This window comes from Danio aesculapii, chromosome 20 (genome assembly GCF_903798145.1).
Source record: "Danio aesculapii chromosome 20, fDanAes4.1, whole genome shotgun sequence".
NCBI classification, from domain to species: Eukaryota; Metazoa; Chordata; class Actinopteri; order Cypriniformes; family Danionidae; genus Danio; species Danio aesculapii.
This window is the reverse complement of record NC_079454.1, coordinates 46,353,807-46,366,783: the sequence shown is the minus strand read 5'-3', so window position 1 is coordinate 46,366,783 and position 12,977 is coordinate 46,353,807. Positions and strand designations below refer to the sequence as shown.

The 12,977-nt window shown below is 32.0% G+C and overlaps 1 protein-coding gene across 1 annotated transcript in view; it reads left to right on the top strand.

Annotated features, from left to right (window-relative positions):
* Positions 1-1,461: 1,461 nt before the first annotated feature.
* gpcpd1 (glycerophosphocholine phosphodiesterase 1) overlaps positions 1,462-12,977 on the top strand; it is a 39,410-nt gene continuing 27,894 nt past the window's right edge. Inside the window, exons 1-7 of the mRNA XM_056445502.1 lie at positions 1,462-1,549; positions 2,559-2,649; positions 2,747-2,831; positions 8,292-8,367; positions 11,973-12,014; positions 12,124-12,247; positions 12,892-12,977. The exon at positions 12,892-12,977 is cut by the window's right edge and continues 152 nt beyond it. Coding sequence (XP_056301477.1) covers positions 1,501-1,549; positions 2,559-2,649; positions 2,747-2,831; positions 8,292-8,367; positions 11,973-12,014; positions 12,124-12,247; positions 12,892-12,977 — 553 coding nt within the window. The 5' untranslated portion in view covers positions 1,462-1,500. The remainder of the gene's footprint in view (positions 1,550-2,558; positions 2,650-2,746; positions 2,832-8,291; positions 8,368-11,972; positions 12,015-12,123; positions 12,248-12,891) is intronic.

The following is a 12,977-nucleotide window of genomic DNA, read 5'->3' as shown; positions in this document are numbered from 1 at the left end:
TTGAAACACCTGAAACACTTTTAAGTTGGTATCTTCAGTCCCTAAACGTCTTTTAAGTGTTGTGAAAAGGAATGGCAACATTATATAGTGATAAATGCTTTGCTGTTCCAACTTCTTTAAAAAAAATGTTGCAAGAACCACAATTCAAATAGGTGTTTGTTAAAAAAAATTCACGAGGAATACATTAAGTAATGTGCTGTTGTATTGTCCACAATGAAATACAAGTCAAAGTAAATTTAGAAATCAATTTCTTCTTTCCTTTTTTTTTGCGTTTTCCACACTGTCCTAACTTTTTCTGATTTGGGTTTGTAAATTATTTTATAATTGTTATTAGATCGTTATTATATGATTATATTATAACATGTGTCATGCTTTACCTTTGGACATGTTCAAGGACACCGGCCAGTTTGAAAAACATCTTCCCCAATGAACTCCACCCAACAGACACGTCAGCAAGGCACACCCGCCTATCACGCGTCAATCACTTCCTTCACCAATCATACGCGTTTCTGAAAACGCAGAGAGGCGGGGTCGAGTTGTCATGCCCGCCTTTATTTTTATTTCCTACAACAAAGTCACATTCTCAGCGCTATTATAACCCGTAATTCTGCTTTTATTTGTTTCGACCAGTACACGGACTCGCGCAACTGATAGACTTGAGCGTTTTACGCTTGATATCTCAATAAAATTCTTTAACGAAATGGTTTTCAGTTAAGGGTGTCGCATTACCGGGGCTTGCAGAACCGCGTGCATGTAAACATGGGCACGTCAGCGCGCGATTAACGTTTCCCGGTACTGCTGTAACATTAAACGAAGATGGATATTTGTCTTTAAACTCAGGTAAAGCTCATTTTACCATGTTTTTTGTTTAGCGTATAGGTACTCAATGCACGCTGTACTCTGTATTTCGCATTATACATGAGTTACAGGTTTTCGCTTAGCAAAATGTGGTTTCGTCTCAAATACCTAACGTTAGAAGGCTCACTATTTAGAAAGCATTTTAGAACGTGTACAACGTTCAACAGTGCTGCTTATCTAGTCAGAGTGTTGTGTTTTGAGAGCCCTCGGTTAACGATACCGGGTGTTGTTGTCTCTGACAGTAACCGGCTGCAGCCGGTTCAGACCGTGTTGATGTTGCTTCCTCCACTCAACCAGCCGGGTTTTATCAAATGTGGTTGAACCGATTCTTAACTCTAGTTGGATCGTGTTCACATTCCGGAATTTGACAACTATGTCTCATTTATGTCTCATTGATTTTTTTTGGTTGTTTACAACTTTAAAATAATTTTCTATATATTTTTAATGTAACATAAATAGACTCTAAAAGAACAGTGAGGTAATTTCCAAGTGTACAGCAGCTCTGTATAAAAACAGAAAATCCATATCAGCTGATATTGTTAACAGGGTTTAGATTTATTCTGCATTAGGGGTCAAGTGCGTTTTTTTCTGTCCGTGTTTCAGGTCTCTTCATTCTCATCTGCATCTGCCTGTGTGTCAGTCATGGACAGCACTAAAGTGACTCTGACAGTGAGAGGGAGCACAACACTTGGTAAGAAGAAGAAATCAATAACACTGTAAAATTTTTAAGTCAGTAGCGATAATTATATTGTTTTTCAGTCAATAGTAAATTAATAAAATTTAGTTTAATCCCTTGCTAGTTGTTATTAAGTTAGTTATGCTGCTCTTAAGATTTAATTTTAAAAAAGTATTAATAAAAAGCATCCTTTTAAATGTTAGAATCGATTGGAGTGTGTTCAGTTAATATCTCCTCTGTAGCAGAGGCTGTAATGTTTTGATAATCTTACATCTGGGATTGAACTTGGTGACAAACGTGGTAGACATGCTCTTCCTTTCTAGTTTATTATGCGTGTTTATTTTACTTCGCAAAAAGTCAAATGAAAAGATATATTTTTTTGCTTGCATACTTTTTAATTCAAGGTTTTAATACATTTTTTCTTAAGTAAAATTTTCTTAAACTTTTTTTTGTTTTATGTAATGCATTATATAATGATATATTGTGTTAATCCTAATGTGTTTGCATTATACATTGCATTTGAAATTCATTTATGTATCAAAAACCTTTTATAAAAAAATTATGAGTAAATAATACAGGTTAAAACTAATTTAACCACAAGTGTTGATACTTAAAGGAATAATTCACCCTCAAAAAGAAAATTCTATCATCGTTTACTCACTTTTTATTTGTTTCAAACCTTCATGAGTTTCTTTCTTCTGTTGAACACAAAAGAAGATATTTTGAAGAAAGCTGGAAACCGGCAACCATTGACTTCCATAGTAGCTGCTTTTCCTACTATTGAAGTCAATGGTTACAGGTTTTCAGCTTTCTTCAAAATGTCTTCTTTTGTGTTCAACAGAAGAAAGAAACTCAAAAAGTTTGAGGGACAGTAAATAGTAAGTCAATTTTCAGTTTTGAGTGAACTATCCCTTTTATTATGACTGTAGTATTACTGTAATGCATCCCCTGTAAGCACATACTTTCATTTACCACAAAAGAGAAACTTAATGAACTTGTTTTATGTTGTTTTCTTCTGTGTCAGGTGAGGTGATCGCAGTGGTTGGCAGTTGTGAAACCCTGGGCAGCTGGTGTCAGCAAAAAGCCGTGACCCTGCAGCCGGCAGAGGAGGATGGGTACATGTACCATGCCATCTTATATTTGCTTTCATTTACCCTTGACACACATATTTATCTCCTGTGTTTTTCTCGCATGCCTCCTCTCACCTCCCAGCGGCTTATGGAGAACAACCATTCACGTTCCCAGAGGGGCTGAAACCAAATATCGCTATTTCAAAGCATTCATTTTGGAGTCTAAGGTGAGATTTTCTTTTCTAGGTAAACGGGAATGCGATATTAGACGCAAGTCATGTTTAAAGGTCCAATGGTGAACTGATTAGCCTTAGCAGGACCTTTAAAGAGCAGTCTCAGCTTTATGTATTTATAGTTATCAGTGTTGGGCAAAGTTACTTTTAAAAGTAATATACAGTACTCAGCATATATAAGTACACCCTCACAAATCTATCTTTTAAATTAATATTTTTAAAAGGAAGCTATACAATATGATATTTTGAAACATGAAAATTTTGGCAGGGCAAATAAAAATCGGAAACACTGGCCTGATTGGGCCAGTAATAAAAATCCTTAGTGCTGAACCCTGCAAATTAAAAAAATCAAGAGAAGCAAAAAAATTTGTTGAAATTTTGTATATTGTCATTTTTTGTTGCAATATTTTGCTTGAATTTAAATGTATTATCTTTTAATTTCTAAATATGTTAGGTGACTAAAATATTATTTTAATTAATGTATCTGTTTAATAAATCAGTTTTGTTCAAATCACCAAAATACATTGCCCATATTCACCGAGAAATGGAGAAAAATATTCATTTTTAAAATGGGGTGTACTCCGTTATGCTGAGCAGTGTAATACAACTTTAAGCCTATCTTAATCTAAAAATGAAACCTAAAAATAACATAACATTTACTTTCACATTAATTTTCTAAAAATAAAACAAAGGTTTCACATTTTAGTTACTTTGTCTTTTTATGCTTTTAAAACAAATATTATACAATCTGAAGGCTGTCTTAATCTTAAAAAAGTTTCACATTTAGTTATTTTTTAAGTGACTCTAGATTGTAAGATATTACTTTTAAAAGTTACTTCAGCAAGGTCTGGTTGTCTTTTTATACTTTTAAAAGTAATATTTTACAATCTTAAGCCTATCTTAGGCCCAATTCCAATTCTATTTTTGTACCCCTACCACTTGCCCTTGACCCTTGAAACAGAGTGTGAAGGGGAAGGGCTTCAATACTTACCCCTAAGAAATGGGACAGCACTATATGTCATCATTTGTCATCCCGATCTCTCACTTCGTGTGAGATCAATGATCGCGACTGCTGTAGTTATTCCAGTTGGGTTATTTTTTGGTATTTATCTTCAGAAAATCACTGAAGGTACGATATTATGTTATCATAATGATTTAACGTGGCAATAAGCTCGTAACTGTTCTGTGCATTTGCACAGTGGCCATATTCATCTTTGGGAACACAAGAACACAACATTAGCATTATAGCAGACACTGTAAAAATGTCATTCCCAGCCACTAGACTTTTCTGACAGGGTATTCGAGTGTCAGATGTGAAAGTATGTTGTGGGACGACTATACAGGAGTTATTATTATGGACGATAGATAGAGAAATTTATCGTTGTTTAAATTGTATTTTAAAAAGCATGATGGTAAAACACTAATGTTGGTATAACTGTATTAAAACATGTGCTTGTTTGTTGTAAAAATTCATAATAATGACAAAAAATACAAATTTGTGCATCTCCTGACTCGCCTGTGCAGCCATGCTGCTGTTGTAGATGGTAAATTCTGAGAAATTTTTGTACCCCTTGGTTTTAAGTGTGGTCCTGAAAAATCCTTACTCCTATGCCTTCAAGCTAAAGAGAATTGGGACACCGCTACACCTTCACGTGAGTGTGCAAAATGAGAGGTAGGGGTAAGGGGAAGGACTAAGTAGTAGAACTGGGATTGGCCCTAAATCTAAAAAAAACCTACAAAAATTACACTTATATATTATAAATGTTTTGTAAGAAATTAAAGTTTGTAATATATTAATTTTGAAAGTAACTTTAACGAACAATAATTATAATTTCTCTTTTTATACTTGTAAAAATAACATATTACAATCTTAAGCCTATCCTAATCTAAATAAAGCATAAAAAATGTTAGATATTACTTTTACAAGTGCTCTGACACAACGCTGGTTGTTATTTATGTCTTTTTATACTTTTAAAAGTAATATATTACAATAGTAAGCCTTTTTTAGTCTTTAAAAAGCCTGTAGAAATAACATAAGTTTCACATTTAGTTATAAGTGACTCAAGATTGTATTTGTACATTACTTTCCCAAAAAAATATTTTGCAATAAGATATTGCAATATATTACTTTTAAAAGTAACTTTACCCAACACTGCTTGTTGTTTGTAATGTCTTTTTATACATTCAAAATAATATATTACAATCTTAAGCCTAATCTTATTCTAAAAAACTGCAAAAAGAAAATAACACTTACTTTCACATTCATTTCCTAATAATACAAGTTTTACATTTAGTTACTTTTTGTAAGTAACTCAAGATTGTAATATATTACGTTTAAAAGTAACTTTACTCCACACTTGTTATTTATGTCCTTTTATACTTTAAAAACAATATATTACAATTTTAAGCCTATCTTAAACTTTAAAAAAAACCCCAGCAAAACATGACATTTACTCTTACATTACTTTCCTAAAATATTTTGTAATAAGTTTGTAATGTATTGCGTTTAAAATTAACCAACACTGATTGTTATTTAAAGTTTTTATACAGTTAAAAGTATATTTTTAAACTTGTATTATATTAACCGTTATATAATACAATCTCAATTTTACATTAATATAAAAAAACAGCAAAATAACACTTTCACATTTATTTGCTAAAAGTATAACCAAGTTTCACATTTATCTACTTTTTAAGTGACTTGAGATTGTAATTTATTACTTTTGAAAGTACCTTTACCCAAAACTGGTTGTTACCTCTTTTTTTTTTTAATCTTTGTAGTTGTTTATCTGTCTGATAGACATATGATTATGTATGCATTATCAACTGATATTGTTTAATCATTTGTGGTTTTTATGATTATAATATCGAGCTGTTTTGATACACATGTATGACTGTTGAGTCTCTTTTAACCCTTTAGCTTACATTGTTCCAACTTTTGTCTGTAGGTTATCATTAATCAAAAAACTCCAAATGTTTTAAGTGGTGTCAGGAGCATAATTTATCCAAAGAAATTAATCTTTTGTTTTTCTTAAGACGAAAGTTAAAGGGTTGAGAGAGTTTTCTCAAACATGTGTTTGTGTTTTCAAACATTCCTCAAAGGATTTCTTTTAATCATCTTTAATTCTTTTGGTGCGAATAACTAAAAAAAACAAACAATTGTAATTGTATTTAAGAATTGAAAGTTATGTGCATTATTTGATTAAGTTGTTGAAGCATTTTGTGATTTTCATGATTGTATTGTTTATAAATTTTTTATGACTTCTTTCTGTTCTTTTAAGAGACTTTTCTGAAGTATGTTTGTCTTTTTAAACATTTCTCAAGGGATTACTTTTAATTCTATTTAATTCTTTGGGTGCGAATAAATAAAAAAAACTAATAATTGTAATTGTATTTAAGTATTTGAAGTTGCAGAATCTGATTATGTTGTCAACTATTTCAATGATTTTCATCATTTTATTCTTTATAACCTTTTAAATAGATTTTTTTATGACTAGATTTTCTTGTAAGAGACTTTTCTAAAGGATGTTTGTCTTTTATAAACGTTCCTCAGGGTGTTTCTTTTAATCATCTTTAATTATTTGGGTCCAAATAACTAACAACATAATTTTCTTTAAGATTTTAAGTTGTTTAAAGAGTTGTAAAATGTCATGTGTGAGAATGTGTGGGGTTTCCAGGTCATTCTGCTCACAGCTGTTAATCTCTTTTAGCTGAACTCGACTCCAGTTCTGGGTAGTTTTTTTTTTTCCTTTTTTTCTTTCAGAAGAATGAAGTTTGTGAAACAGGTTTTCTGCATTCCTAACATATTGTGTCCTACATACATAATATATATACAGCAACAACATGGCTATAAATATTCTTTTAGGTTTAGGTTTTCAACAAGTATTAAGAGTTTTAGTGAGGGATGTATTAGTGAAAAGAAATCTCATATGTTTATTTGCACCCATTTTTGCTAATCTGAATAAACTGAATCTGATTCCTGATCTGTTTACATGTACTCTAAACATTGTACTCTGATTCATATATCTGTTTATAGACTGTAAAAAATCCTGGTTGCCTTAAATTTTTTACTTAGTTTAATAAGTTACAATGACCTAAAACACATGATGTCAGGACTAACTGATCATATAATTTTTCTACAGTGCATGTTTTAAATTCTGATTAAATTTTTTTTTGTTTTTTTTTTAGGTTCATTGTAGATTAAAAAAAGTTAATAGAAGAAAAAATATTATAGGAAATAGTGTTAAAATTGAAGAGAGAGAAAGGGGGATCTTTTTGGTTTTAAAAGGTTTATAATTTCTTTTCAGATTTTCTTTGTTTCATCAATTTCTCATATTTGACCTGTACTTTATTTCTTTAATTTTAATTTGTATTATTTATAGGTCTGATTTAAACTTGTATTTAGGTTACAGTGCTTTTCTAAAATAAAATAAAGAGCATCAAGCAACCTTGTGAAAATATACAGCCAGCACTTTTACATGCTTTATCGTGCATTTATCAAATAATAAGCTAGCTAATGCAAGTCAACATTGCGCTCTGCATACTGTATTTCTCACAGACTTCCGATTGAGGAAGTAGTCTGATTCAAGAGTTTACATGGTCATTTTTTTTAGCTGTTGGATCAGATTAGAAAAGGAAAAACCACCCCTTCATATCTGATCAGAATTAAAAAAAAATAACGTTTTTGAATTCAGCTGAACTCTCAATCCGATTCCAAACAGATTCTTTGGGCGCATTTAAATGTAGCCATTTTTAAACTGTTGAAGTTAAATGCTAAACATTTGAAGCTAAATACCATTTATCAATTTTTGAAGCTAAAATACTCACCGTTTTGAGGGATGTAAACAAAAACAATGGTCCATATTTCCTGTTTTACATTTTTAATTTCTATAGCTTCCGAGAATCCAAAAAGAGGCACATATTGATGAGTAATGTTATGATAGCTGTTTTAACATTTAAGTTCTGATTGAATTGCCTCTTATTACAGCTATGAAATAGTTTGTTAACAAGCAGGACATGTTTATGGGCCAATGACATGACCACATTGGAATGCTTTAAATATATATATATATATATATATATATATATATATATATATATATATATATATATATATATATATATATATATATATATATATATATATATATATATATATATATATATATATATATATATATATATATACATGCATGCATGCATGCATACAGAATGTATAAAACCCTGGAGATCTCTAGTTAAACACTGTGAATAATGCCAATGTGTTTTTTCCCTGACTAATTGGTCCACTTTTCAGATCTCAACCAACTGGCTAGCTGGCAGAAAATGGTGACTACTAAATCTCATTCTCTATTTTTCGGGGGAGTGAAACTTTGGTTTGAATGACCAAAGCTGGTTTTGTTTTTCCAAAATCTGTCCATGATCTTAACACCCCTCCCCCCCTTGGAATTACAGAATGCTGGTGGTCCATGTCAAGTCATAGTCAATAGATGGGAGACCCATCAGCTGCCACGATCATTGAGTCCCTCAGGTATCTGATCCCAGATCAGTGCACACGATTGAGTGTCTAATGCATTCCGTAAACTACTTATTCTACGATATATATATTGCAGCGTTTCCCAACACTGTTCCTGAATGCACACCAACAATACACATTTTCAACCTCTCCCTTATCAAACACAGCTGAATCAACTCATCAGAACATTAGAAGAGACTCCAAAACCTGAAATGAATGGGTCAGATAGGGGAGACTTCCAAAATATGTACTGTAAGTGTGCCTTCAGTAACAGGGTTGGGAAACCGTCATCTCAATCCAATTTCACCAGATGACTTAAAAATCTTGTTTTAGAAAGAATTTAGACAGGGCTTGACATTTATACCTGCCAAATGCAGATAGATTTTAGCTGTGTTAGACAGCTAAAAAAATGTAATTGCCAGTGCTGGCTAGTCACTAAAGTTTAGAATTATTATAGTTTATGACCGTTTGCCAATATGCGTGCAAATGTGATCTTAGAATCGAGAAGCAGCACGACTAACTGTTAAAATAACTTTGAGCAAGTAAAATAAAGCAGGTGAATACCATTATCTTCAAGGGTGAGTAATAGACAGGACAAAAAGCAATGCTCGTGCACCCACTGTCCTTGCTGCTTTCAAGAGCTCAAGATTTTTTGTAAGTAGCAGCAGTTGCCACTTTCACTTTAACCATTCTTTGAATAGATTATTAATGGGCCTAACGTTAACTGATCATGCACGTGATCATCCTTTCATTATCGCACACTGTATGTTTTTCACCTGGTTTCTTGCTTACAGTTATTTTGAATATGGTTTAATTATCATCCTTTACTGTAACATTGCTTTAATAGGAGATTAACCCTCAATTAATATATAGTTAACTGGTGATCTGGGACCTTTAGCCTGGACAATACTGTGCATAGTTTTGGATAGATGACAATCAATTAATTTTTTTAAGAACATTTTTGTTAAATTAAGTGTATGTATACAGCTATATTTTGCTTGTTTTGACACATTATTTAAAATTTTTGGCAAGGAAATAAGTGGTTTGGTAAATCTTTATTGTTGAGCCCAAAAAAGTCATGTGGAATAAAACTAATTGCAATGCGATACTATAAAACCACAATCTATTTTCTCATGCTCATTGAGCAGGGTCATAACAAAAAAGTTAAATGAACAAGGAGGCATGTGGACATAACACAAAATTTAAATCAAGTAATTATATGCATATAAAAGATATTTTCCCAACATTCCCAACATATATTTTCAAAATAGTGGCTAGTGAAAATGGCGAGTGGCTAGTAACGTTGGAAAACTACTAGCCACAGTGGCTGGTGATCAAAAAAGTTAATGTCAAGCCCTGATTTTACATATGCATAACTAGTAATAAACAATCTTCAAGCATAGATAAACAAAATAAAGAAAAGTATACAAGTTAAATATAAAGTTTTATTGTTTTCCAATGAGTTTAACAACATCCAGATAAACAGTAATTGAATAATCAAATGCAAAATATTACTGCGTAGTCTTCGTTGTGTAAATAATTCAATAAAATGTTTTGTTATTAAAGTTACAAACGGGACAATTTTAACATTGCATATGCATATTGCGAATGATCACAATGCAATATCGATGCTAAAATGATATATTGTGTTGCTGTATTGTGCTACTGTAAACTCCTTCCCTCATTCTTACTGCATTCAGATCAGTTTTTCCCCAGTAACTCTCCAAGCTAGCGAATGACAACATGAAACCATTCACTTATATAATACAGCATAAAATAATGTTATTTTTAGCTTTTGGAACATTGTTGGATCCTAAAGTACTCCTAATTTCTGCTGTTGGTTGTTATTATTTTTCTTTGCATCAATGAATCATGCAGAAATGGCTCACATATATATTTTTTAGAATATAAACATCTCAATTTACTTTGTAAATAAATGCACCTGGTCTTATTGTGCATTTATTATTAATTCATGATTTAAAGAAACATAATAGTTTCTTTATTTAATGTTGCCTTAGCTTTTGATGTCAGTGCTATTTGTCATGGACAGATGTAACACCACTTAAGGCAGCTCAATTATTAGAAACCATAAGATTTATTGGGCCATAAATGCCGTAATGCTCATCTTAGACAAACAGAGCGAAGCTGTTTCCACTGGTGGATTCCTAGGTTTACAAGCAATGCTGTTTTTTTGCTTTTGTTGCTCTTAATTTATTTTAATCCCTGTTTTTTTTAAACAATTCAAATATTCATTTTGAGTTGGTTTTACTATTATAATCAATACTATTTCAAAACACACATGCATTTTATCCTCATTTATTTACATCATAATTCTCAAACTCTATTCCTGGAGGGCCACAGCTCTGCACAGTTTTGCTCCAACCCTATTAAAAACAGCTGATCCAACTAATCAAGGTTTTCAAGAGGACTCACGTTCTTGTGAAGACCGGTCTTGCCAGGTCACCTCGGAAAAACGAATTCGGGAGACCGCGAGAACACAAAACACGTCCTGTGAGAAATAAGATGCTGCGTTCTTCATGATGGTTACATGACCTTCATGCGTCTTTAATGGAAAATTATTTAAACGTTACAGCATTTTTTTTTTTTCTATTTTCAATATATGCAGCATGCACAACCTTACAAATATACTTTTCACAATACAAATAAAACAGATTTTGAGACTAATTTCAGCTAATAAACACATTTAATATGTTTATACCTCAATTAAGATTTTCATGGTAATGTTTACATTCACCGTCTCATTTAGGGAAACTCCTGAGATAATAAGTTATGTCTCTGAACTTTAATAATAAATCTATATAAGATCCTGCGATTCCCACCTCCTTTATTCAGCCACAATTCAGCTCAAGTCTGCTTCGATGCATCCTCGATATTAAGAACACATCTGGGAACTTTCACACATCCTCCGTTCTTGAGGTCTTGAGCTTTGGAACTGAACTTTGGGCGATTGATGAAGACGTTACACGAGGACGCACGATCGCTAAAGAACGCATATTGAGAAACAGCCCTTGATTAATTGCATCAGGTGTGTTTAAATAGGGTTGGCGCAAAACTGCAGAGCTCTGGCCCTTCAGGAATTAAGTTGAGACCTATGATTTACATGCACAACACATTTGAACTTTGCATTTAACAAACTATTTAAAGTAATTTATTGATAGGTCATCTATGCCATTTTCATTTTGCTTTTATTTATTTGTGCAAGGCAGGATCCATAAAGTCCTTAAAATTTAGCGTTATCAGCATTTCTTTGTGCTTATTTTGCCATGAAATCTTGCTTGCATGGTAACTCTTCTTGAATCGTGGATTTAGATTGTTATTATTGTTATAAAATGTCTGGCAAAAGTGTATTAATTATTTCAGAATACTCTTTACTGATATTCTTAGGTTATAATATGCTTGTATAGAATATTCGACCACAAACATGTAACTCTATTCAGTACAGAGCAAACTGAATGCTTATTCTATCTTCATATTATGATTCTTTAAGAAAAAGATCATAAATAAATTAATAATCTGCTTGCTCTGTACTGGTGGTTTTATTATAAATGTGTAGCAGTAGTGTTTGACCTGTTATACTAACTTGTGGTTGTTTTCTTCAGAACCAGAGCTTGTGGTTGACGACGGGCATTTTGGAGTCCATGGTGAGTTTGACAATTGATATGACATGAACATCAGTTTTAATATGTTGTCAATACCAAAACATCTTTTCATATCGTCCTGTTTTAATATGCAAATAAAATGTGTTGGCAGATGGTGCTGAGTGTGTGGACTCTGGCTGGTTGACGTGCCAAACAGAAATTCGTCTCAGGCTTCATTACTCAGTGAAACCTCCAGTATCTATTACTAAGAAAAAATTCAAGACCTCACGCTTCAGGTAACGTCTTTGACACACTTAAGCTTATTTAATCCCATTTTTATAAACTAAAAGTCTTTTAAACGTTCTTGCAAAAATATTTCTTTTAAGAACTAATGGTCAATATAAAAATAAAAAAAAAGAAAATAATTTAATAACTCATAAACATTTAAAACAGTTGAAGGGTGAGTAAATGGTAAATATTGAGTAAATTCTTATATTTTTGGGTGAACAAAAATTTTTATATCTTTTATATTTGTGAACATTTCAATATTTTTGAGTTTAAAACGTCCAGCCATAAGAAATAATAATGTTTGTAAAGTTTACATTATATACAATGAAGACTATGCAGTGTTGATTAATACTGTTAGACTCTGCAGAAAACTATAATTCACTTTTATCTTTGCTATATTGTATTTATCTAGACTTGTAATTAGTTTGTTATATATTATCTGAGATTCACTCCCCAACAAAATCACCCCAATCAATCTAAAATGAAGAATTATTTCCAAATAAAGCTGCTTAGGTCATCTGGTGAAACTGTATTCACATCACAATATATATCGCAGAAATACAAAATATCGCAATGTCAGATTTTCCAGTATTGTGCAGCCCTATTCACAATTATTCTAACATGCAGTTCTCACAATTATTGGCTCTGTTAGATTAAAGTTGATGCTGGAAGGTGTTGAGGAGGAGGAGGAGGAGGAAGAAGAGGAAAGCCCTTCATCATGGCACAAGATGACCACCA